Source organism: Dendrobates tinctorius, unplaced genomic scaffold, assembly GCF_039654945.1.
Source record: "Dendrobates tinctorius isolate UK_male_01 unplaced genomic scaffold, ASM3965494v1 ptg000028l, whole genome shotgun sequence".
In the NCBI taxonomy this organism is placed as follows: Eukaryota; Metazoa; Chordata; class Amphibia; order Anura; family Dendrobatidae; genus Dendrobates; species Dendrobates tinctorius.
The window spans coordinates 81,262,396-81,289,233 of record NW_027361696.1 but is presented as its reverse complement, the minus strand read 5'-3'; the positions used below and the strand labels follow the sequence as shown (position 1 = coordinate 81,289,233).

The 26,838-nt window shown below is 47.2% G+C and overlaps 1 protein-coding gene across 3 annotated transcripts in view; it reads left to right on the top strand.

Annotated features, from left to right (window-relative positions):
• The window catches only part of SYT5 (synaptotagmin 5), a 395,951-nt gene that overhangs the window by 321,506 nt on the left and 47,607 nt on the right, over nucleotides 1–26,838 (top strand). For all 3 annotated transcript variants that reach the window (XM_073571079.1, XM_073571081.1, XM_073571080.1), the window contains exon 3: nucleotides 18,534–18,715. In XM_073571079.1, the coding sequence (XP_073427180.1) occupies nucleotides 18,534–18,715 (182 nt within the window). The remainder of the gene's footprint in view (nucleotides 1–18,533; nucleotides 18,716–26,838) is intronic.

The following is a 26,838-nucleotide window of genomic DNA, read 5'->3' as shown; positions in this document are numbered from 1 at the left end:
ACTCATGCTGTCTGGGATACCCGCCGGCCGCCGCCACGCCCCCCATGTACTGACCCCATCCTGCGCCCTCCGCGAGGGACCCACACAGTGACGCAGCCCCTTACAGCCAGCAATGATCATCGCTTCCTTCGGCTGTAATCTTGTGTGCGCTGCCGGCACAGGACCTGTGATGAAGTCACAGGAGGGGAGGAGTCAGGGGTCACATGATCAGGGCGGCTGCAGGACTCTGCTGTGCTGGTCGCTTTTCATTATGGTGCTGGTCTGGATGGATGAGGTAACGTTTATGTGTGGGACAGTGGGGTCAGGAGGGGTTTAACAAGGTGGATGTAGCAGAGCCGTGTGTGTACTTTGTGTGGGGTCAGGAGGGGTTTAACAAGGTGGATGTAGCAGAGCCGTGTGTACTTGTGTGGGGTCAGGGAGGGGTTTACAAGGTGGATGTAGCAGAGCCGTGTGTGTACTTGTGTGGATCAGGAGGGGTTTACAAGGTGGATGTAGCAGAGCCGTGTGTGTACTTGTGTGGGGTCAGGAGGGGTTTAACAAGGTGGATGTAGTAGAGCCGTGTGTGTTCTTGGGTGGGGTCAGGAGGGGTTTAACAAGGTGGATGTAGCAGAGCCGTGTGTGTACTTGTGTGGGGTCAGTAGGGGTTTACAAGGTGGATGTAGCAGAGCCATGTGTGTACTTGTGTGGATCAGGAGGGGTTTACAAGGTGGATGTAGCAGAGCCGTGTGTGTACTTGTGTGGGGTCAGGAGGGGTTTAACAAGGTGGATGTAGCAGAGCCGTGTGTGTTCTTGGGTGTGGTCAGGAGGGGTTTAACAAGGTAGATGTAGCAGAGCCGTGTGTGTACTTGTGTGGAGTCAGGAGGGGTTTAACAAGGTGGATGTAGCAGAGCCATGTGTGTTCTTGGGTGGGGTCAGGAGGGGTTTAACAAGGTGGATGTAGCAGAGCCGTGTGTGTACTTGTGTGGGGTCAGGAGGGGTTTACAAGATGGATGTAGCAGAGCCGTGTGTGTTCTTGTGTGGATCAGGAGGGGTTTACAAGGTGGATGTAGCAGAGCCGTGTGTGTACTTGTGTGGGGTCAGGAGGGGTTTAACAAGGTGGATGTAGCAGAGCCGTGTGTGTTCTTGGGTGGGGTCAGGAGGGGTTTAACAAGGTGGATGTAGCAGAGCCGTGTGTGTACTTGTGTGGGGTCAGGAGGGGTTTTACAAGGTGGATGTAGCAGAGCCGTGTGTGTACTTGTGTGGGGTCAGGAGGGGTTTAACAAGGTGGATGTAGCAGAGCCGTGTGTGTACTTGTGTGGGGTCAGGGAGGGGTTTAACAAGGTGGATGTAGCAGAGCCGTGTGTGTACTTGTGTGGGGTCAGGGAGGGGTTTAACAAGGTGGATGTAGCAGAGCCGTGTGTGTACTTGTGTGGGGTCAGGGAGGGGTTTAACAAGGTGGATGTAGCAGAGCCGTGTGTGTACTTGTGTGGGGTCAGGGAGGGGTTTACAAGGAGAATGTAGCAGAGCCGTGTGTACTTGTGTGGGGTCAGGAGGGGTTTTACAAGGTGGATGTAGCAGAGCCGTGTGTGTTCTTGTGTGGGGTCAGGGAGGGGTTTAACAAGGTGGATGTAGCAGAGCCGTGTGTGTACTTGTGTGGGGTCAGGAGGGGTTTACATGGTGGATGTAGCAGAGCCGTGTGTGTACTTGTGTGGGGTCAAGAGGGGTTTTACAAGGTGGATGTAGCAGAGCCGTGTGTGTTCTTGGGTGGGGTCAGGGAGGGGTTTTACAAGGTGGATGTAGCAGAGCCGTGTGTGTACTTGTGTGGGGTCAGGAGGGGTTTAACAAGGTGGATGTAGCAGAGCCGTGTGTGTACTTGTGTGGGGTCAGGGAGGGGTTTAACAAGGTGAATGTAGCAGAGCCGTGTGTGTACTTGTGTGGGGTCAGGAGGGGTTTACAAGGTGGATGTAGCAGAGCCGTGTGTGTACTTGTGTGGGGTCAGGAGGGGTTTTACAAGGTGGATGTAGCAGAGCCGTGTGTGTACTTGTGTGGGGTCAGGGAGGGGTTTAACAAGGTGGATGTAGCAGAGCCGTGTGTGTACTTGTGTGGGGTCAGGAGGGGTTTACAAGGTGGATGTAGCAGAGCCGTGTGTGTACTTGTGTGGGGTCAGGGAGGGGTTTAACAAGGTGGATGTAGCAGAGCCGTGTGTGTACTTGTGTGGGGTCAGGAGGGGTTTACAAGGTGGATGTAGCAGAGCCGTGTGTGTACTTGTGTGGGGTCAGGGAGGGGTTTACAAGGTGGATGTAGCAGAGCCGTGTGTGTACTTGTGTGGGGTCAGGGAGGGGTTTAACAAGGTGGATGTAGCAGAGCCGTGTGTGCACTTGTGTGGGGTCAGGAGGGGTTTACAAGGTGGATGTAGCAGAGCCGTGTGTGTACTTGTGTGGGGTCAGGGAGGGGTTTACAAGGTGGATGTAGCAGAGCCGTGTGTGTACTTGTGTGGGGTCAGGGAGGGGTTTAACAAGGTGGATGTAGCAGAGCCGTGTGTGTTCTTGGGTGGGGTCAGGAGGGGTTTAACAAGGTGGATGTAGCAGAGCCGTGTGTGTATTTGTGTGGGGTCAGGAGGGGTTTACAAGATGGATGTAGCAGAGCCGTGTGTGTACTTGTGTGGATCAGGAGGGGTTTACAAGGTGGATGTAGCAGAGCCATGTGTATACTTGTGTGGGGTCAGGAGGGGTTTAACAAGGTGGATGTAGCAGAGCCGTGTGTGTTCTTGGGTGGGGTCAGGAGGGGTTTAACAAGGTGGATGTAGCAGAGCCGTGTGTGTACTTGTGTGGGGTCAGGAGGGGTTTTACAAGGTGGATGTAGCAGAGCCGTGTGTGTACTTGTGTGGGGTCAGGAGGGGTTTAACAAGGTGGATGTAGCAGAGCCGTGTGTGTTCTTGTGTGGGGTCAGGAGGGGTTTTACAAGGTGGATGTAGCAGAGCAGTGTGTGTACTTGTGTGGGGTCAGGAGGGGTTTAACAAGGTGGATGTAGCAGAGCTGTGTGTGTACTTGTGTGGGGTCAGGGAGGGGTTTAACAAGGTGGATGTAGCAGAGCCGTGTGTGTACTTGTGTGCGGTCAGGAGGGGTTTACAAGGTGGATGTAGCAGAGCCGTGTGTGTACTTGTGTGGGGTCAGGAGGGGTTTACAAGGTGGATGTAGCAGAGCAGTGTGTGTACTTGTGTGGGGTCAGGAGGGGTTTAACAAGGTGGATGTAGCAGAGCTGTGTGTGTACTTGTGTGGGGTCAGGGAGGGGTTTAACAAGGTGGATGTAGCAGAGCCGTGTGTGTACTTGTGTGCGGTCAGGAGGGGTTTACAAGGTGGATGTAGCAGAGCCGTGTGTGTACTTGTGTGGGGTCAGGAGGGGTTTACAAGGTGGATGTAGCAGAGCCGTGTGTATACTTGTGTGTGGTCAGGAGGGGTTTACAAGGTGGATGTAGCAGAGCCATGTGTGTACTTGTGTGGGGTCAGGAGGGGTTTACAAGGTGGATGTAGCAGAGCCGTGTGTGTACTTGTGTGGGGTTAGGGAGGGGTTTAACAAGGTGGATGTAGCAGAGCCGTGTGTGTACTTGTGTGGGGTCAGGGAGGGGTTTAACAAGGTGGATGTACCAGAGCCGTGTGTGTACTTGTGTGGGGTCAGGGAGGGGTTTACAAGGTGGATGTAGCAGAGCCGTGTGTGTACTTGTGTGGGGTCAGGGAGGGGTTTTACAAGGTGGATGTAGCAGAGCCGTGTGTACTTGTGTGGGGTCAGGAGGGGTTTTACAAGGTGGATGTAGCAGAGCCGTGTGTGTTCTTGTGTGGGGTCAGGGAGGGGTTTAACAAGGTGGATGTAGCAGAGCCGTGTGTGTACTTGTGTGGGGTCAGGAGGGGTTTACATGGTGGATGTAGCAGAGCCGTGTGTGTACTTGTGTGGGGTCAAGAGGGGTTTTACAAGGTGGATGTAGCAGAGCCGTGTGTGTTCTTGGGTGGGGTCAGGGAGGGGTTTTACAAGGTGGATGTAGCAGAGCCGTGTGTGTACTTGTGTGGGGTCAGGAGGGGTTTAACAAGGTGGATGTAGCAGAGCCGTGTGTGTACTTGTGTGGGGTCAGGGAGGGGTTTAACAAGGTGAATGTAGCAGAGCCGTGTGTGTACTTGTGTGGGGTCAGGAGGGGTTTACAAGGTGGATGTAGCAGAGCCGTGTGTGTACTTGTGTGGGGTCAGGAGGGGTTTTACAAGGTGGATGTAGCAGAGCCGTGTGTGTACTTGTGTGGGGTCAGGGAGGGGTTTAACAAGGTGGATGTAGCAGAGCCGTGTGTGTACTTGTGTGGGGTCAGGAGGGGTTTACAAGGTGGATGTAGCAGAGCCGTGTGTGTACTTGTGTGGGGTCAGGGAGGGGTTTAACAAGGTGGATGTAGCAGAGCCGTGTGTGTACTTGTGTGGGGTCAGGAGGGGTTTACAAGGTGGATGTAGCAGAGCCGTGTGTGTACTTGTGTGGGGTCAGGGAGGGGTTTACAAGGTGGATGTAGCAGAGCCATGTGTGTACTTGTGTGGGGTCAGGGAGGGGTTTAACAAGGTGGATGTAGCAGAGCCGTGTGTGTACTTGTGTGGGGTCAGGAGGGGTTTAACAAGGTGGATGTAGCAGAGCCGTGTGTGTTCTTGGGTGGGGTCAGGAGGGGTTTACAAGTTGTACGGAGCGAAGCCGTGTGTGTACGAGGTGTACGGAACGGAGCCCTGTGTGTACGGAGCTGAGCCGTGTGTTTATGGAGCGGAGCAGAGCCGGGGGTGTATGGAGCGGAGCCGTGTGTGTACGAGGCATACAAAGCGGAGCTGTGTGTGTACAAGGCATACAAAGCGGAGCCGTGTGTGTACGAGGTGTATGGTGGGGAGCATTTATACCTCCCGAGTCCCAACTGTCCCGGATCCAGCGAGACAGTCCCGATTTTGAGAGAGAGACTGCCCCAGCCGGGAGCATACTTTCCCCGCGGGACACAGGAGTACACAGCGGAGCCCCAAGGAGCAATTTAAAACTTGCACGTAACGTTCTACCGGAAGTGACTGTCACGGGGGCTTAGTTCAACTAAGGCTGAAATACCCGGGGCCCCTGTGGTGTCCCCTTACTAGGGGAAACCCTGTCTGACCCTCAACCCAGGGTTTTTGCTGAAGGTGCAAATGCCTGAGCCTCCGACCTTTCCTTATCTCCTGCTCAGCCCTGCACTTAACCCTCCACCCTCCACCCAGTGAGGAGTCACACCACCAAAGCTCCCACACATATAATGACAGACAGGGAGAACTTAAACTGCACTGCGCCACACACACACACAGGAATAAACAGTAATGTGAACAGGGCACAACTAAACACAAATATGGGAAGGAGAAAGGATAACGACGGATCATACGACACCAGATATGAATCTCTCTCTCTTGAACACCTCCACTCCAGACCGGAACCACTTGGTATGAAACACAAGCTATAATCGGCGACGCCCATATGCCAGTAAGACTATTTAAAGACCGTGGGCGTGACTAACCTTCCAACCTGGTCTCCAGCAGGATTAACCCCCGAGAGCCTGAAGATCAAGCCGGCGCCACTGAGGCTATAGTGGCTGGAGGTGGAACTACCTCTGCCTGCCGGACGCTGTGGTGTGAACAGCGTCCAACATGACAGTACCCCGTCTTCTACGAGGGACCCCAGGGCCCTCAAGACTCATAGGACCCGGCTTGTCCGGATGACGACGGTGAAAAGAACTGACCAGCCGATCCGCATGTATGTCTGAGGCTGGAACCCAAGACCTCTCCTCCGGACCATACCCCCGCCAGTGCACCAAATACTGAAGAGTACGGCGTACTACTCGAGAGTCCACTACCTTGGCGACCTCGAACTCTAAATCGCCATCCACCATGACTGGAGGTGGCATCGGCGTCGTGTCCACCAAGCCTACCACCTTTTTCAATAAAGCCCTGTGAAAAACGTTATGTATTCTGTACACCGCAGGAAGTTCCAACCGATAAGCCACTGGGTTAATGATGGCAGAAATCCTAAAAGGCCCAATAAACCTTGGACCCAGTTTTAAAGATGGGATTTTGAGTTTTATGTTCTTCGTAGCTAACCACACCCATTCACCCACACACAGGTCCGGACCTGGCATGCGTCTACTGTCAGCCACCCGTTTGTACCTGGCACTCATGCTCAACAAACGCTGTTTCACCCGCCTCCAGACTGATGACAATTGGGCTCCTAGCTGATCCTCCTCCGGGACACCCCCGGAGTCACCCTGACGTAAGGTACAAAACTGAGGATGTTGACCGTACACACAAAAGAATGGAGACTCTCCTGATGACTCTTGGCGGTGATTATTTAACGCGAATTCGGCCAGAGGAAGGAAAGTAGACCACTCCTCCTGGTTGTCGGACACAAAGCATCGTAAATACTGTTCAAGATTTTGGTTCATGCGCTCAGTTTGTCCATTAGACTGTGGATGAAACGCCGATGAATGTGACAACTTGATCCCCAACCTTGAGCAAAAAGCTTTCCAAAACCTCGCCACAAATTGCGTACCCCTATCAGATACTATGTCAGATGGTACTCCGTGGAGTCTGACCACCTCCTTCACAAATACCTGAGCCAACGTCTTAGCATTGGGCAAAGAAGACAACGCCACAAAATGCGCCATCTTTGAAAAACGGTCAACCACCACCAGGATGACCGTGTTCCCTGCCGAGGCTGGCAAGTCAGTGATAAAATCCATGGAGATTTCTGTCCATGGCCTATTGGGTACCCCCAGAGGCTGTAGCGTGCCAGCAGGACGGGTTCGGGGTGACTTAGCCCTAGCGCACGTGATGCAAGCTGCCACGTACGTGACCACGTCCTGCCGGATTTTGGGCCACCAGAAACGACGCGATACCAGCTCTAAGGTGCCCTTCACCCCTGGGTGACCAGCCAGTACCGAATCGTGGTGTTCCTTCAACACCTTAAGCCGAAGATGCAGGGGTACAAATGATTTGTTGGCGGGAAGACCTGGTGGTACCTCCTCTTGGGCCTCGGCAATCTCCGCCTCTACCTCAGTCGTGAGAGCCGAGACCACTACCCCTTTCTGGAGGATGGGTACCGGCTCTTCCCGAGGTTCTCCCCCCGGAAAACACCTAGACAAAGCATCCGCCTTGGTGTTTTTAGCCCCGGGACGGTACGTCACAAGAAAATTGAAACGAGTAAAAAACAATGCCCAGCGAGCCTGCCTAGGAGACAGACGCTTGGCCGACTCCAGGTAGAGCAGATTCTTATGGTCAGTGATAACTGTGACCTGGTGAGCCGCCCCCTCCAAGAAGTGTCGCCATTCCTCAAAAGCCAGTTTGATGGCCAACAACTCCCTGTTGCCGATATCATAATTCCGTTCGGCCGGCGACAGCTTCTTGGAGAAGTAGGCGCATGGATGCATCTCGCTCAAGGACGAGCCTTGAGACAGTACTGCCCCCACTCCCACCTCCGACGCATCAACCTCTACCACAAAAGGTTTAGTCACGTCTGGTTGCACCAGAATGGGGGCTGAAGCAAAACTATTCTTCAGACGCTCAAATGCACGTATAGCCACCTCAGGCCAGTTCGCCAGATCGGCACCCTTTTTTGTCATGTCCGTGAGCGGTTTGGCGACAGTCGAAAAGTGTTTTATAAATTTCCTATAATAATTCGCAAACCCAAGGAACCGCTAGAGTGCTTTCAGACTCTCCGGCCTCTCCCATTGCAGCACCGCTTGCACCTTAGCGGTGTCCATTTTAAAACCGGCTGCGGACACAATATATCCCAAAAAGGGCAACTCCTGGACAAAAAATAAACATTTTTCCAGCTTAGCATAGAGCTGGTTCTCCCGGAGCAACTGTAACACCTGCCTAACATGCTCCAAATGAGTGTCCCGATCGCTAGAATAAATGAGGATATCATCCAGGTATACAATCACAAATCTCCCCAGGACATGAGCAAATACATCATTAATAAAATGTTGGAAAACGGCAGGCGCGGTGGTCAACCCAAACGGCATAACCAGACTCTCAAAATGACCCTCAGGAGTGTTAAACGCCGTCTTCCACTCATCCCCCTGACGGACCCTTATGAGGTTATACGCCCCCCTGAGGTCCAGCTTGGAAAACCATTTCGCCCCCGCTACCTGGTTGAACAAATCCGGGATCAACGGCATTGGGTAGGGATCACGGATAGTAATCTGGTTTAACTCTCGGAAATCCAGACACGGGCGTAACCCCCCATCTTTCTTCTTAATGAAGAAAAACCCCGCGGCTACAGGCGAGGACGAAGGCCGGATGTGACCTTTGCTCAGACTCTCCGCGATGTAGTCTTTCAGAGCCTGTCTCTCAGGACCAGAAATATTAAACATCCTGGCCTTAGGTAATTTGGCCCCGGGTTTTAACCTAATCGCACAGTCATAGGCTCTATGTGGAGGCAGTTCTGAGCAACCCTTCTCAGAGAAAACATCCGCGAAATCCTGCAAAGCCTCCGGCAGGCTGGGCGTCACGGCGGACACACATGTGGCCAAGCAATTGTCTTGGCAGAAACCACTCCATTGAACTATGTCCTGAGTTTTCCAATCAATTACCGGGTTGTGCCTGGACAGCCATGGAAAACCCAGGACCATTTGAGCTGGGAGATTACGGAGGACCCTACATGTAACCGACTCAGAATGTAGGACCCCAATGTGGAGTTTCACCTCTGCCACAAACTCAGTAATCTCCCCTTGAGGGAGGGGAACAGCATTAATGGTCACCACCTGTAAGGGGTGAGGAAGTTTTTCGATCTTAAACCCGGCGGTGTGTGCAAACTCCTCATCTATGAGATTGGTGGCGGAACCGCTATCCACAAATACTGATATAGGTAGCTCTCTGCCGGCGATAATAACCTTAGCAGGGAGCATACATTGAGATACCATCATGGAGGATATGCATACGCTCAGTTGGGTCTCCTCCATACCCTCTGAGCTTAACAGTTTTCCGCCGGTGTGACCCTCTTAGGTAGTACCGGGCAAACGTTAACATAATGACCTCCTTTACCACAGTAGAAACATGCTCCGGGCTTCCGGAATCCCGGAGCGCGAGGCTGAACCTGTGCCACGCCAGCAATCTGCATAAGTTCAGGGGACTCATCTACTTCAACCACACCTGCACCTCTGTTTTCCCCCAGAGGTAGCGTCTCCTGTGCCCCCTGACGAAAACGGCGATCAATACGTATCACCAAACTCATGGCAGACTCCAATGATGCCGGAGTCTCATACATCAGGAGGGCTTGTTTCACCCTCCCTGATACCCCATGAATAAACTGGCTCCGCAGTGCTGGGTCATTCCACTGTGTGTCTACAGCCCAGCGGCGAAATTCCGAACAATAGTCTTCTGCCAAGTGCTCCCCCTGGCGGAGGGCGCGGATTTTAGATTCCGCTAGAGCCAGTCGGTCAGGGTCATCGTAAATGAGCCCGAGGGCAGAAAAAACATTATCGACCGAATGAAATGTAGCAGAGTCAGCTGGTAAGGAAAATGCCCATGCTTGGGGGTCACCACTCAGTAATGACAACACCAGCCCTACTCGCTGGGCCTCATTACCTGAGGATATTGGCCGCATGCGGAAGTATAATTTGCAGGCCTCCCGAAATACGACAAATTTGCTGCGATCGCCTGAAAATCGTTCTGGCAGCGGAAACTTCGGCTCTGCACCGATACCTGCAGATGCCGTTTGCACCTTTGCTACTACCAGGCCCTGCTGCTGAACTGCCCCTTTCAACTCGGAGACCTGTATGGACAGCGCCGCCAACTGGCGGGTTATGGAATCTAATGGATCCATGGACTCCTGAAAAAATGTGGGCCGATTATAATGTCACGGGGGCTTAGTTCAACTAAGGCTGAAATACCCGGGGCCCCTGTGGTGTCCCCTTACTAGGGGAAACCCTGTCTGACCCTCAACCCAGGGTTTTTGCTGAAGGTGCAAATGCCTGAGCCTCCGACCTTTCCTTATCTCCTGCTCAGCCCTGCACTTAACCCTCCACCCTCCACCCAGTGAGGAGTCACACCACCAAAGCTCCCACACATATAATGACAGACAGGGAGAACTTAAACTGCACTGCGCCACACACACACACAGGAATAAACAGTAATGTGAACAGGGCACAACTAAACACAAATATGGGAAGGAGAAAGGATAACGACGGATCATACGACACCAGATATGAATCTCTCTCTCTTGAACACCTCCACTCCAGACCGGAACCACTTGGTATGAAACACAAGCTATAATCGGCGACGCCCATATGCCAGTAAGACTATTTAAAGACCGTGGGCGTGACTAACCTTCCAACCTGGTCTCCAGCAGGATTAACCCCCGAGAGCCTGAAGATCAAGCCGGCGCCACTGAGGCTATAGTGGCTGGAGGTGGAACTACCTCTGCCTGCCGGACGCTGTGGTGTGAACAGCGTCCGACATGACAGTGACGTGCTGGAAGCTGACCAGAAATTAGGTCATTTCAGTAGGAGATTGTGACGAAACCATGGAGGCACTTCAGGGAATGCTTCAGATCTACCACTGTGTCCTCCTCTGACAGCGGACAGCGAGATCGCCTTGGAATCGGGGATGTCGGCCATGTGAGCAGATCAAGATATGTCCAGCACCAGGAGGCTCAGGTAGGCACTACAATGGGAGCTGAGCTGCTATAGTATCTTTATAGAATTTTTCTTTCTCTGTTTCTTTCTCTCTCTGTTCTTTCTCTCTAATCTTTTTTTTCTCTCTCTATGTTCTTTCGCTCTCTGTTCTCTTTCTTTCTTTCTGTCTCTGTTCTTTCTCTCTGTCTGTTCTCTCTTTCCTCTCTTTCTTTCTCTCTCTGTTCTTTCTTTCCCCTCTTCCTCTCTGTTCTTTCCCCTCTTTCTTTTTCTCTCTACCTCTCTGTTCTTTCTTTCCCCTCCTTCTTTTTCTCTCCCTCCCTGTTCTTTTTTTCTGTCAACTCTTTTTCTCTCTCCGTTCTTTCTTTCCCCTTTTTTCTCTCCCTCTCTGTTCTTTATTCCCCTCTTTCTTTCTTTCTTTCTTTCTTTCTCTCTGTTCTTTTTTTCTGTCCACTCTTTCTTTCTCTTTGTTCTTTTTCTTTCTTTCTTCTTTCTCTCTGTTCTTTCTTTCTCTATCTGTTCTTTCTTTCTTTACCCTCTTTCTTTCTCTTTCTCTCTCTGTTCTTTTCTTTCTCTCTCTGTTCTTCCTTTCTTTCTCTCTGTTCTTTATTTTCTTTCTTTCTTTCTCTTTTTCTCTGTTCGTTCTTTCTATGTTCTTTCTTTCTTTCTTTCTCTCTCTGTATCTTTCTCTGTTCTTCCTTCCATTCTCTCTTTCTTTCTCTGTTCTTTATTTCCCCTCTCTTCTTTCTTTCATGTGTACACTACTAATCAGTAGCCTCCATCACATGAACGTGTTTTGCCACAGAGCGAGTGTCCGTGTGGATCACATGCGTGTCCGTGTGATCCACACAGAGAGAAGTCCGTTTTTGGCCGTCACCACGGATGTCACACGGCATGAGTCGTGGTATGTGTTAAGGGGGGGCCAACTGAGACTTTTTCGCCCGGGGCCCTCAAAAACCTGGAGCCGGCCCTGCTCTTCACCTCCCCCGACCGGGTCTATAATGGCCTCAGAATCTGACCCTGTCTCCCTCTCTTTGAGGTTGGACTGAGTTCTGTTAGGGAATGTCAGAAAAATAAAATAAGGTTGGAGATATGACCCTAAACAACATATGTGTAATGTGGTGTGATGTCTATACTTATGGTCTGAGATCCATAATAGGAACCAAAAAAGCAAGCCGGTCAAAATAGATATATTTTCGTTTAGTCAGTGCTGCTGCCCAACTCCTGGTCCTCTGCTGTCGTTCCCACCGGTACTGGTTGCAGATGCTGCGCCAGCGTCTCATCACATCTTCAACTGCAATGTGACAGAAAATTTGAAAATTACATTGGTGAAATGTGAAAAGCAAATTTCCAAACATTTCACATAGTCATGTGGACTAGATGGGTGTGATTTAATTAACAGATTTGCGCTTCCGACCAATGATAGCTACATACACAGTATAGGATTTTAGGGGCTACTTTGAAAAATTCAAAGTTCTGGCCTTTAAGAGGATTGGTAAAAAAGGCGCAAACTTACTCATTTGTTGCTGCACCTCACGTGGATGTTCCACAAACTCAGGAAACATCTGCCCACATATGCGCCTCCATGCCGCCTCTTTTCTGGCCCGGTCGGAATAATGTGCATCCTTTTGGTCCCAAATTTCGGGCCTTTCCTGAACCAAAACGATTAGCATTTCCACATTGATGTGTGGAGACATGCTGCTGGACTCCGTGGAGGCGTTCTTCCAGGATGTCTGGAGCGCTTTTTGAGCTAATTAGCATGTCTAAGCTTCCTGATAATGGCCTGGCCCATTTCCTGCCACCTGGAGACGTCTTGCGTATTTCTCACAAGTCACACGTCTGGTCCGTGTGTAATCCGTATTTTTTGCGCCCCCGTAGACTTGCATTGGCGTATGGTCTCGGCCCGTAAAATATCGGCGAGAAATATACGGCTGATGGGAGCTGCCCCATAGAGAAACATTGGTCCATGTGCAATGCGTGGTTTTAGCACCTCTCACTCATCCGTATTTCTCTCTAGTGTGACGCCGGCCTTATACTCACCTTCAGTGCTGATGCTGTTCCAGTGTTGCCGACACTGGCTCTTCCCGGGATCTCGTGACAAAATTGTTATGTCACGTGAGCCCTGTGTCTTTGGATAAACCACATACATCTGGAGGACGTGATAGCTGCTGGATTCAAAGTGAAATCAGTCAATGGATTTGTCATTTATTTATTTATTTATATTTTCTTTCAATATTAATTTTTTTTTACAATTTTTACCTTTATTTTTTAAGCTTTTTACAAGTATTGTGTCAAAGCAACATCAGTAGAAAAAATGTATTTAAAAAAGATATTTTCAGAGTGTGAAGACTTTTTTTTTTTAGAAGACATAATGGAAAGAAGTGAGCGGAAGATATTTGTGCGATGACCTTTACATGAAGCCCTGTCTTACTAAATCAATAATTAGGAGCTTTGACCTTCTCTGAGCTAAACATCACTTGCTCCATTAACGTGAATATGTAAAGGTGACTGAGGCTGCGATGGTGCCACAAACCTAAGCCTCTTGACGTGAGAATAACCAAAAGCGAGCATTTGAGCAAAAACAGCGGAGTCCTGTCTACAAACCAATGTCTGCCATCGTGCCTGCTTATTATTACTGCATAGTATAATGTTACAATGCACAGATATGTCTGAGCGCTGGCATTGTCTAATGCCCCCGTTACACACTGCGATATCGCTAGCAATATCGCTGTAAAGTCACCGATTTTGTGACGTTGCAGTGATATTGCTAGCGATATCGCTGCATGTGATACTTACCTCCGACCGGCTCCCCCGCTGATTATCGCTGATCGCATGAGAATATCCTGGACCGTTCCTCGTCGGCCACTTCCTGCTGGGCTTCCTGTGGCGCCGACGAGCGACGCGTGGAGCCGGGCGAGAGGACGCAGGATCGCCGCGTCTGACAGGTAAGTAGCGATCCCCGTCCCCAGCGATGTCGCTGGTGAGATCTGCCTATGTGGCAGCTCACTAGCTACCACCTAGCGATGCACCAGCGGTCCTGACCGTGTCATATCGCTAGTCGGGATCGCTGGTACATCGCTAGGTGTAACGGTACCCTAAGGGTATCAGACAACAGATTATTTGGATCTGCAAGATAAAGGAGCTTGCCTACAGCGGCAAACTTCAGGGAGAAAAATTATAGGTTCCGATACTGATATTAGTGATCCCTGCCAGGGGATAGCTAAGGCGCCCCTAGCATTAGGGTCAAGGAAAGAGCCCCTGGCCCTAGGTATTTAGACAACAGAGTTGTGACATGTACACTGTTGGCGGCCGCACCCGGGTCCTGCAGATCAACGCCTACTCAAATGAATAGTGGGCAAAGAGTGACAAATATAGAAAAGTTAAATATGATTCTGGGAACACTTGTTGGTGACCAAATCTGCCCTGCTATCGGTCAAGTGCCCTGCTCCCTGAGTGACTAGTCAGATTGTGCTTGGCCAATGGCACAGCCGATAATCCTGGCTGAGTGACTAGTGACATTGTGCATGTGCTGCCAGTCCGATAACATTTAGTACATCAGCACAGGAGCCATTTTTTTAGCAACTTTCTTTATGATTATTTTGATATTTCATTGTTAGCATAGATAGGTGTCATCCAGCTGAAGCAGGCTATGTAGTTACATTAAACCTGAAAACTCCTTTTTTAGGTTCCCTGAAGATTTAGTAAGAAACCCAGCTAATATATCATGTATAAGCTCAATGTGTGATACAAGACGAAAATGGAGAAGGGTTATATATATATACTGCAATATACAGTATAGTGCTGCTTCTCAGTGTGTAAGGAGAAAGGAGATTTTCCATGAAGATCCTCTCTGGAATAAAAGACAGAAAAAAAAAAGAGTTCACCCCTGATTAATCACTTCAGTGCCCTATAACAATGTTAACTCAAATCCTACAGCGGTGCATTTCCAGGGTAGACTATTCCAGGCTGGTCACATGACTGCTGCAGCCAATCAGCTCATCAATTTTTTCTGCTCTGATGAAGTAGAGAAGGCTGCTGCAGCCATTCTCTGGATGCTGATTGGCTGCGGCCATCACCTAACAGAACAATGTGACATATCTAGCCTTGTAGACATCAGTGTAACAATACTGCTATGGCGACTAAAAAATAAAATCTAAAAAGCGGGAAGGATTTCCTTGACTTAGATAACTCAACACTGGGTTATCACTGCACAAAAAAAGTGTAATTCAACATCTAACATGACAATTACAACATGTCAATGATAGAGACAACATGTCAATGGCTTATGCAATACATTGGTGTGGATGATGCCATTATCCACCTTCTAGATAGGACTCTCTCTCACCTGGAGAAACCTGGCAACACTGTGAGAATAATGCTCTTCGATTTCTCTAGTGCTTTTAATACCATACAGCCAGGTCTACTGAGAGACAAGCTGGGCCTTGTTGGCGTGGACCTCCAACTCTCCACCTGGATCCTTAACTACCTCACGAACCGAACTCAGTTTGTAAAGGTTCGGGACAGTGTGTCAGACACGGTAATCTGCAATACAGGGGCACCTCAAGGTACCGTTCTTGCCCCTTTTCTCGTCACACTGTACACTGCGGATTTTAAGTGCAACTCATCTAGCTGCTACTTGCAGAAGTATTCTGATGACTCTGCAATAGTAGGCCTCATCACAGGAGGAGATGAAAGAGAGTACAGAGATACTAACCAAGCTTTTGTGGAGTGGTGTCAGAGAAACCACCTTAGGATTAATTCCGGGAAGACCAAGGAATTGGTGGTGGACTTTTGCAAGGGAAAAAATCCACCAGTAGTGGTGAACATTCAGGGAAATGACATTGAGATAGTCGACACCGATAAGTACCTTGGTGTGAGCCTCAATAATAAGCTTGACTGGGCCCATCACTTGGATGCAGTGTACAGGAAGGGCCACAGTAGGCTTTATCTGCTCAGAAGGCTGAGAGCCTTCGGAGTTAGGGGGGCACTCCTTGCATCCTTCTTCAACTCTGTTGTGGCATCAGTCATCTTCTTTGGTGTGGCGTGCTGGGGTAGTGGCATATCAGCCAGGGACAGGAATAGGCTGGACAAACTGATTAGAAGGGCCAGCTCTGTCCTGGGATGCCCCCTTGATCCAGTTCAGGAAGTAGGTGACAGGAGGTATTGGCCAAGGTGAGCTACATGGTGCAGAATGATTCCCATCCCATGCATGAGACCGTGACAAAGATGTGCAGTACTGTCAGTGACCGGCTACTTCATCCTAAATATGAGAGGGAGCGCTATCGAAAGTCCTTCCTTCCTGCTGCAGTTAGGCTGTATAACCAGCACTGTCCAAAACGGAGAACGACCCAAACAGTGAACTGATAGATCCAAAGTTGTGATAGTCCGGTTACATCTTTTTTTTTCGTATATGTACCTACCTACTGTCAATGTAATGCCTTTATGCATCTGTATCTGTACTTTTTCCTGCCTTGCTGCTGTAATGCTCTGAATTTCCCCATGGTGGGACGATTAAAGGATTATCTTATCTTATCTTATCTTAATACTGAGGGGTATCTGTAACCAGTTGGTGGTATTCCATCTGAGAGCAGAAAATGAGAACATTTCTGTCATAATTTTTGCTACCCTTGTTGGGTAAATCATGATGACATTGTCCGGCGCCAGCAGGAAGCCCAGCAGGAAGCGCCCGACGAGAAATGGAGCAGGTAGTGGGGGAGCCGGTCGGAGGTAACTATCACATATAGCGATATCACTAGCGATATCGCTGCTGCGTCACCAAATCGGTGATGCTTTAGCGATACTGCTAGCGATATCGCTATGTGTAAAACCCCCTTTAGGCTGGTGTAAAAATGCCAAAAGCCACAAACATTTTGAGCAAATATGAGTTGCACAAAAATAATACATTTCAAAAGTTGAAAACTATTTCATACTTTATTCACCCTTGTGCACTCAAAGTACTAAATACTGTAGAGAAACATAATAAGAATGAGATCTGTGAATAGGAATTTATCAAATCTTATTACATGTGCTACATACTCATGGAGCTGATCGGGAACCTGCACTCCAACCTGCAGAGAAGCATTTTGGTTCTGTACTTTGAGCACACGAGTTCCTTTAGGGTTAAACCTTAAAAGGTAAATTATGGTACATTATTGACCTTCATAGACTTTAAGCACTGTTTTGATTCCATTGATTTTATTAATCTTTTTTTTAATTTTATTATTATTATAATATCCAATTCATGACATTACTCATGTTTAAAAATAACAGAAAACTGACGTGACATCAAGAACTAGTCTGAACAAGTGCATACCAAAAAACAGCTTACATATCAAAATGGGGAAATGGCTGCACTCAATTGCATGAAGGCACGTCAATATGAAATACTTGAAGTGTGAATAGCGTAATAGCTTTTGAAATTTAGGAAAAACACATTAATCATGTTTATATGTGGTCCGATTATCCAGTTATATTCTTTTTGGAAAATGGAGTAGGGCATTTGTTCACAAAACAATTTGTAAAGGCCACTTAATTGAGTAGGTGGACACAAAAAATTGCCATCCCCTAGGTATCTTTGGCATATCAGGATTAAAAAAACATTTATCATTCAAAAGGCGTTGGTTGAACTTTGTAGCGTTTCCCCCCCCACCCTTTATTGCAATGCGTATGATTTAAAAAAAAAAAAAAAAAAGATTGTCATGAGAGTGTCACTTCATCCTGGAAGGCCTGCAGTAAGACGGTCACATCGGGTAATGAATCGAAGTTCTTCGTTAGAGATGGTGTGATTTGTTTCCCATATTAAATGGATTTAGTTTAGTCTGGTGCTGGAGTTAAACGAACCATTGTATGCTGGTCAGAAACATGCAGCTCCATTTCAGCTGCTGCTGATCTGGTCATTAGCTCTTCCTATATAAACTAGTCAAACTTTCTTGGCTCTTCCGGTGAAAGATTTGTTTTCCTGTGCTGTGTGCTAAAGCTAAGTTTGGAGCAGAGTTGTTGAAGAAGAGCTCTGTGGTTTGCTGTGTGTTTATCTCCTGATCCCTGTTCCCATTTAGTTTATTCCTCCCAGTCACTATCCTCCTCCCTATTGTTAGTGTATTTCTGCGATAGAAGTTTTCTGTTGTTCCTGTTTTGTCTTTTGTGTCTTGCTTACATAACATTTCTGTCCCATGCCTCATGGGATAGGGGACGGGACAGATCAGGGTTTAACAGGAGCATAGTAAGTTCGGAGACTCGGTCCTCTCTACCTTCAAGAGTACCCCCGGGACAGGGATAGTTAGGGTCCCACTTCCAGGGACAGTTGGACAAGGATTGACAATAAAGACATGGTTTTATCTTTACCCTAATTCTAGAAACTGAACCTTTTCCTTTCCCATGTGTGCACAAAATAACACAACATTTCGAAAGTTGAAAACTGTACTAAATAGAGATATATAATAAGAAAAATCCTTGAATAGGTTGTTGATAGTTTAACAGTAAAACAAAAAGTAGGACTATGTAATTCAGAGACAGTATATTATTTTATAGTGAATCATATTATTACTTTTATGACATTAATTTCAAGCAAATCTATTGTATAAAAAGGACAAAGTGAACCCTTCTTAAGTTGGGTAATAGTAAAGTAAGCCAACAATTGTGTAATCACTCATGATTCTATTGAAAGGAAAGTGTAAATGTAATATTGATCTCTTACCTAGTCTCATGCTGTGTTATCCACATCTGTGTATAACACTGTATGGACACAAATAAGTCTGAATTAGGATCATTGCAGCCCTTCAGTCGGCTGGAAATCAGAAAAATGACCATTTTCTCATCACTGATTCATATCACATTCTTTATAGGTTTATGTTTCATGAACAATTAATAAATTGCTTTATTTTCTATTTTCTTCTTATACCAGTTCCACCATGGGCTCTGGCCACCATTCTCATTGTGGCTGGATTGCTGCTTCTTTGCTGCTGTTTCTGTGTCTGCAAGAAATGCTGCGGCAAGAAAAAGAAAGGCAAGAAGGGAAAAGATAAGGTCAAGGCCCAAATTAACATGAAGGAGGTGAAGGATTTGGGGAAAAGCTACATCGATAAGGTGAGCAGCGTTTTTGCTGAAACTTTTCCACTATGAAAAAGTGAACAATATCGAATGTATATAAAAAGCGCTCAACTGTGAATACCATTAAAGGGAATCTGTCAGCAGGATTTCACTCCCCAAACTATTTATATGTGCATGTAGATCTTTCAAAGGCAAATCCAGGAATACCTTTACATGTCCAGTCCATGGTTCTGTTTCTGAGAAATCAGCAAATGAATTGATATGCAAATGAGACTGAAGAACTATGGTAGATCTCAAGCTTCTGTCACTCCAGCTCTATTCTCCATCCAGCACCTCCTCCTGCTTGACTGACAGCATCTATGCTGTGTGACTTCAGGCAGAGGAGTCGTCAATAAAGCAGGTGGAAGCGGCACTGGGTGGGGAATAGAGCTGGAGTGGCAGAGGCATCAGATTTATAAATGGTTCTTCAGATTCATTTCCATATCAATTCAAATGCTGATTTCTCTGAAATGGAAGAACAGACTGGCCATGTGCATATAATTAGTTTGGAGGGGAAAATCTGCTGACAGATTTCTTTCAAGGTGCTCAAATAACTAAGAGCTCGAGCAAATGTTTTAGTAGTGTAGAATATGTGAAAATGTATTAACCACTGCAAGAAGTCCTCGATTCTTGTATATTTGTCAGACTGAACAGATTTTTCAGATAGATGGAAATCAAGTATAAGGAAACTTGTATTGCTACATTTAAAGGGACCCTATCACCACTTTTTCCGTATATGAACAAATGCAACCACCTTCATCAGCGCCGGTGCTGCATACCACCAAGTTGTATATTATCCCCTTACTTCCCCTGTAAACCCTCCAAAAACCCTTTTGAACTGCACCTGCGCCGTATGCAAATCTGGGCTATCCGGTCCGATGAGCATCATTGATGCAGTGTCTGTCCCTCCTCTCCTCATCCTGCGCCATCCACCTAGCTGAATGAAATCTCATGCCTGTGCAGGAACATCACTGTTGTGCGCAGGTGCACTTTGCTCTGTCCTACTGCAAACAGAGCTTAGAACATAACTGCACAAGCTCCGGCACCCTCAGCATGTGAAGCGATGGCCGGGGGAACCACCACAGTGCAGGGAGACTACGGTACACAAGATGATGTGCAAACAGCAAAGGGTAAATTTATTGTAAGGCAAGGAATGAAGTGGATGAGGAAGGTGCAAACAGGGGTATGCAATGGCAAAAGATAATTTACAACAGTTGTATTTAGCTGGGCCGTCAAAGAGCAAGGCGCTCCAACTATTACAGATCAATATAGTTTTCAAACAGGCAAAACAACACAATGATCACAGGATGATGCTACTCTAACTGTAGCCTCCCTGGCCTCTGCTACACAGGCCACATTGCTGCCGTGCTCTATCTATTGAAGCCTACTCTAGGCCCTAACATGTGCACAAACGGGGTTAAAACTCACAGTAACGATGGGACTCCATCTAGTCCCAAGGGCCGCCAGCAGTCCTGTACGATGGTGCGCACGTCTGTCTGGAAGATCTGTGAAACGTGGTCTTCTCCTTGCTTGAGGACCCTGGAGATGCTCCTGAAACTGTAGATTCCCTTCTCTGTCTCTTCGTGACTTTTCACAACAGCACTGGACAGCCACCTTTGCTATCCCCGAAGAGTCTATGCAATCTCACAAGTTCAGTCAGTCTCAGGCTGTGCGTCCTCTTTTCACATCTCCATGCATCGCAGCTCTCTGCAGAATTTTCAGCTCAGGACGCACACTCAGTCTTTTGCAGGGGAGAGCAGGATGTACCATTACACCAACCAAGGGGGTGCTGTCTCTTAAAATGGCAGCGTGTCTCTACTGTCCATAACAACACCACCCCCTTACACATGCAGTTATGTTTTATGCTTTCTCCACAGTAGGGGAAGAGCAAAGTGTGCCTGCACGTGCCAGTAATGTCCTTGCACAGGCATGAAATTTAATATTTAATTTGGCTAGGTGGATGACGTAAGACGCATCATCCACATCCATCAAAGCCATAGCATGGCAATTATCAGCGAAGAGGAGGGTGAGAGACTGCAATAATGACGCCCATTTGACCGGACTGTCCAGATTACAGCATGGGAGCAATTCAAAAGGTTTTTTGAGGTGTGTACATGGGGAGTCAGGGGATAATATAGGGGGGTCAGGAGATGATATATTGAGCAACATTAGCCGTGGCTTCACATGCTTTTCATAAGTGGGTAGTCCAGGATTAGAAAAACATGGCTACATTGTTTTAGAAACAGAGCCACCTCTGACCATGAGTTGAGATGCAATGCCACTCACAATCAATTGTAAGAGGTGAAACGGCTTTCTAAAATATATCAATCATGTTTTTCTAATCCCGAACAACCTCTTTAATGCAACTTTCTTTGCACTTTGAGTAAGGCCACGTTCACACGTTCAGTATTTGGTCAGTATTTTACATCAGTATTTGAAGGACAAAACCAGGAGAGGAACAATCAGAGGAAAAGTATAATAGAAACACCTCACCACTTCTGTATTTATTACCCGCTTCTGATTTTGGCTTACAAATGCTGATGTAAAATACTGACCAAACATTGAACGTGTGAACGTGGCCTAAAACAGCAGATTTTGCTACGACAGTCAGCCCCACACACCAAGAACATGTGTCAGCAGCATTCAGCACTTATATTCACCTGATAGAGGCGTACTGTGTGTCGGGCAGTTATTTTATAGAATTGCGGTTTTGGTTGATTGGGCCTCATCGACATTCATCTTCAGCTAGAAACCATTTTGGCAGAAGACATCGAAAATGAGAAACTGGAGATCAGTATTGCCATCAGCTTAAAACTCGCCCTGAGTAGTAGTTTGTGTAGATCTGTCCATTCGGTGACCTTTCTGCTGGAAAGGCATCCTAGAATTTATATTCCATTCTGGAGAGCAACCAATTGCAAATAATTACAAACCGCAGCATGTATTGACAGAGCGTAAGACAGGTGGACAACCCCTTGCAAGAAATCAGTTGTATTTTCAAGATGACCAGAAAGGGTGAAAAAAACAATGCAATGCAACTAAATTTGGAACATGTGGAATGCTGTGAAACTATGGCTCGATGTGTTCATAATCTGACCCTATCCAGAAATTCCTGTCTTCTACATTTGTTTTGGGTCCATATGCGCATTTGGATTGGGCAGTGGCCATCACACAGAGCATCATAATTGTTTCTAAGGTGTGAGCCCCTAAATCTGGCAGCCTGACAATCCTGAGTGTTTCCAAACTCCTTGCGTGCAAAAGGTATTTTTCGAGCAAGAAGAGAAGCATTTGTTGTGTTATCAGATGCCATCTCCACTTGGATGACTTCTGCTCCATGATACCCTAAGGAATGCGAGTTTTTGTTTCTTCCTTTTCATCTATCATTGTGATGTCTCATTACTGTCATCATTTGTTAGACAGCAGTAAATTGGCAATATGTTGTGAAAGCTGCAGCAACGCTTTACTCAAAAATTCCATGATAAATTGGCAAGCTGGTAGGTATAATGTGAGCCAAAGGATTCAGCTGTCTGGATCCAAGTTGCAGGCTACTACCTATGCAATTACCGCCTTGGGTGGTCATAGGGCAGGTGCTCTGTATTGCTATCATTATCTTGCATCTATAATACTTCAAAACTTTACACTGAGCTTTTGAAAAAGATTACAGGTATAGAAAAAAACACATCTAAGGGACCTGAGTAGTGATGAGCGAGTATGCTCGTTGCTCGGGTTTTACCAAGCATGCTCGGGTGATCTCCGAGTATTTGGAAGTGCTCGGAGATTTAGTTTCTGTCGCCGCAGCTGCATGATTTGCGGCTACTTCACAGCCTGAGTACATGTGGGAATTCCCTAACAAACAGGCAATCCCCACATGTATTCAGGTTGTGAAGTAGCCGCAAATCATGCAGCTGCGCGACAGAAACTAAATCTCCGAGCACTTCCAAATACTCGATCACCCGAGCATGCTCAGGAAAACCCGTGCAACAAGCATACTCGCTCATCACTAGACCCGAGCCTATGATCTAAAGCAGGGGTCCCCAACCACCGGTCCGCAGCCCAGCACCGGGCCGTTGCAGTGCCCTTGCCGGTCCGCGGACACAAGGGGAGCCAGCGGTGGTGCAGCAGCTGATACTCACCGGTCCCTGTCGGCGGCTTCATCCAGCGCTGAGCGGTCAAGTGTACCGCTCATTTAAGGTCATGAATATGGACGCCACTCATCTCCTATAGGCGTGGCGTCCATATTCATAGACCTTAATGAGCGGTAGCATGTGACCGCTCCGCACAGGAGCTGAAGCGCCGCGAGATGCAGGGAGGGAAGTTCAGCGACGGGAAGGAAGGTCAGCGATGTGAGGGTAAGTATGATGGGGGAGCCGAGCGGAGCCATATATACAAGGGAGGGAGAGTGGGAACGGAGCCATATATATAAGGGAGGGAGAGTGGGAGCGGAGCCATATATATAAAGGAGGGAGAGTGGGAGCAGAGCCATATATGCAAGGGAGGGAGAGTGGGAGCAGAGCCATATATACAAGGGAGGGAGAGTGGGAGCGGAGCCATATATACAATTGAGGGAGAGTGTGAGCAGAGCCATATATACAAGGGAGGGAGAGTGGGAGCAGAGCCATATATACAAGGGAGGGAGAGTGGGAGGGGAGCCATGTATACAGGATGGGACAGGGGAGCCATGTATACAGGATGGGAGAGTGGGAGCAGAGCCATGCATACAGGATGGGAGAGTGGGAGCGGAGCCATGTATGCAAGGATGGGAGGATGGGAGCAGAGCCATGTATACAAGGATGGGACAGGGGAGCCATGCATACAACAGGGGGAGCCACACAGAGCTGGACAGGACGGGGGGAACCACACATACATTTTCTGATGATTAGAAAATAATCAGCATGTACAGTACTCCAGTACAATTTTTCTTAAGTGCTCAATGCTCCATTTCCTTGTAGGTTCCAATCATCATTAGCAGTGACGGTCATCAGTAGAAGTAGCCCAGTGCTCCCATTGAAACAGAGAAACAAGCCAGGTGCTCCCACTCATTCAAAACCTATGGTGAGTTGAGTCACATTATAAATGTTATAATTAAATGATAAGTATGCACTGCTAAACTACAACTGCGTCCATAGCCCCGCCCCCTTATGACCAAAGCCCCGCCCCTGTCACACCTCCATCCCCACCCTGCTGGGCCATGGAAGAATGGTCTTGCTTGAAGCCGGTCCCTGGTGCAAAAAGGTTGGGGACCACTAATCTAAAGAGAACATGGGAACCAATGGGAGTCAATGTGGACGCCTTGGCGGTATGATTAAATAGTAAATGCACTGACAACTAAGACAAAAAATGCACGGTTAACACGGAGCATATTCACTGGTTATGTAATGGTATAGAAACTGCTTTGAAGTGCAGCAGAGAGGAGAGGTGCAGCACCAGAGAAAACCTCAATGAGATATCAGCCAGTCATATCTAGTCAACCTCTTACTGCTCTCGTCGTGTATATATATGATTTAGCCCTCAATTCCTTTCTGTACATGGCATATTGGCTCACTAGAGTTCATCTGCCTAAATACACCTGGTCTGCTAGATTGACATCTCATTGTCACCAGTAAGACTTGGGTATTTTACACAATATGTGCATTATATAACAATACCTTTGCTCACAGAAGGGAAACTATTGTGCCCTGGTTCTGGCATGCACAAGATTTCACAGTTAAAAAAGTTCTTGATAGTTTATTCACCCTAGTGCACTCAAAGTACAAAATAGAGACACATGATAAGAATAAGAAGATCCGTGAATAACTGATTGTTGATGGTCTCCCAGTAAAACAAATAGTAGGGCCATGTTATCAAGAGACAGTAAATTATTTTATAGCCATTCATATTATTATTATTTTTATTATTACATTAATTCCAGATTATCTATTGCATAAAGGACAATATGAACCCTTTTAAAGTTGGTTAATTAAAAAAAGTAAGCCATTAGTTGTATAATCACTCATGATTTGATTGAAAGGAAACTGTAATTGTTATGACTGTGCCAATACTCTCACATGGATAACGCATAAACCAGGAGAGATGGAACATCTGCATACAACAGGTTCCTGTTCTGACTAGGAAAGTCTCTAATCTGACCCTGATTTGCCCCTGTCTGATCGCAGAGGTTGGCATCCAAAGTAATAGTAATAGGCCCCCGCTCAGCATCGACTGACCCTGAGTGTCCTTATCTGCACCCTCACTATAGATAATATGCAACACAAAAAATATAACTATAAAGTAAAATACACGTAAATCAGAGGATGAGGCACAGGCCTTTGAATGTATTCACACAGTCACACAAGGAACAGAGGGAAATAATACACAAAAAACAAACAGAATACTAGGAAATCTCCCAGACCCTTAATGTAAAAGAAAAGAAAGGGTGCTGGGGAGGAAGAAACACAAACAAACCACAAGGAAAGTAACAGAGATTAACCGATTAACCACACAAGATATACATGGCTGAGGAGTTGTAACTCAAAATATCCATCTATCTTGAAGTATAGCAAGCAAAGAAGGCAGGTGCCAGGTGAGTATAAAAAGCCACTCCCAAGATGTGATAGGACAGAACCAAGTAGGGAAGTGAGGGACATTTGAAGCAAACCAAGAAAAAGAAAGTAAAGACAAGATAACTATCAGCAGATGGATAGAGACCAAACAGGCTGTGGCTCAGCAGAGAGGGAAACTGACCACACAGCAAGTGGTCACCCGATCAAGTCCCTAAATTGATATCTTACCAAGTTTCATACTGTGTTATCCACATTTGTGTAGCAGACAGAACATCAAAACATCTTGATTTATTCAGTATCCAGTATCTGTGCCACACAGAAATCCCCTCACTTACAGCATTGGCTGCTATCAGTGAGGTTATTAATGGTTGTATGAAGAATGTTCTGCCGCTTTGAACACACTCGGGCAAACCATAAAGATGCGTTGCTGGCAGTTCCTGTGTAATCACCGACCAATGAGGTCCCAGATTTGCTCACTAGGAGACTATTACAGTACATAGACACTGCAGCCATGGTAGCACCTTTTGGCTATGGAAGCTGCTCACAGCAGCAAAAGCAATATGAAGACTGGAGTTCTTGTGCTGATACTTTGAAGAAATGGTTGGACTACTCGTCCCTTGAACAAAGCAATGTAATGCTAAGGTGATAGTGTATCTGGAATGAAGACTAGAACAGTCAAACCAACATATGTTATGTCACCCCACACCATAATACTGGGAGTAGGACCGGTGTTATGTTCTCTCATGCTGGTCTTTTCATGGAGCTGCCCAGGTGGTCTCAAGACCAATCTCTGGCTATCAGTGCATCCATGAAAAAAGCAGGTCTCGTCACTGAAGAGAATAGACCTCCAATCTAGCCTCAATTGCCATCATAGCATTTGGGAGTGGTGGAGTGAGGTCAATGAAAACCTGTAGCTGGATGTCTGGCTCATAACCCAATGTTATGCAAATAATTTTTGATGATTTGTGCAGTCACTGTGTGATGCCTTAGGCTTGGAACTAGATGTCTAATTTCACTTGCAGCACAGAATGGATCGCTACTAGCCATTCTTCTAATCTAGCAATCCGTCCATGCATAGGTTCACCTCTGTGCATCACTTGCTGTTATACCAGCTTGTCATCATTTTCCCAACTACTGGGATACACAATGTTGAGCAATGCTGACATCTTGGCCTATGCATGTTGCGATCTGACCGAGTGATAAACCAAGGACCCTCAGTTCAAAGATTCTGTCACTGTCGGGTTGCGACAAGTCGCGATAACTGGCATGTTGATGAGACTAAAAAGAAAAATTGCTTTCAATCTGGCTTTTATGCCCCAGAATTGGTTAAGATAGCCCCCTGCCAAATGATCGGCAGAATCATTGTTCGGCCAACAACCATCTAAGGTGTATGGGGGCTTAAGGACTTTGTCACATACCAGTAAAGGCCACAGGGGAAGGTCATCAATGTTTGACTCAGTAAACTCATTTAGGGTATCAGTAAAATCAATTTAATTTCCGGAGACATATAGATCAGACAAAATGATTTGAAAGCCAGTAGATAGAAGAATATTCAGAATTGAGAGTCCTCAGTGTTTGATACCT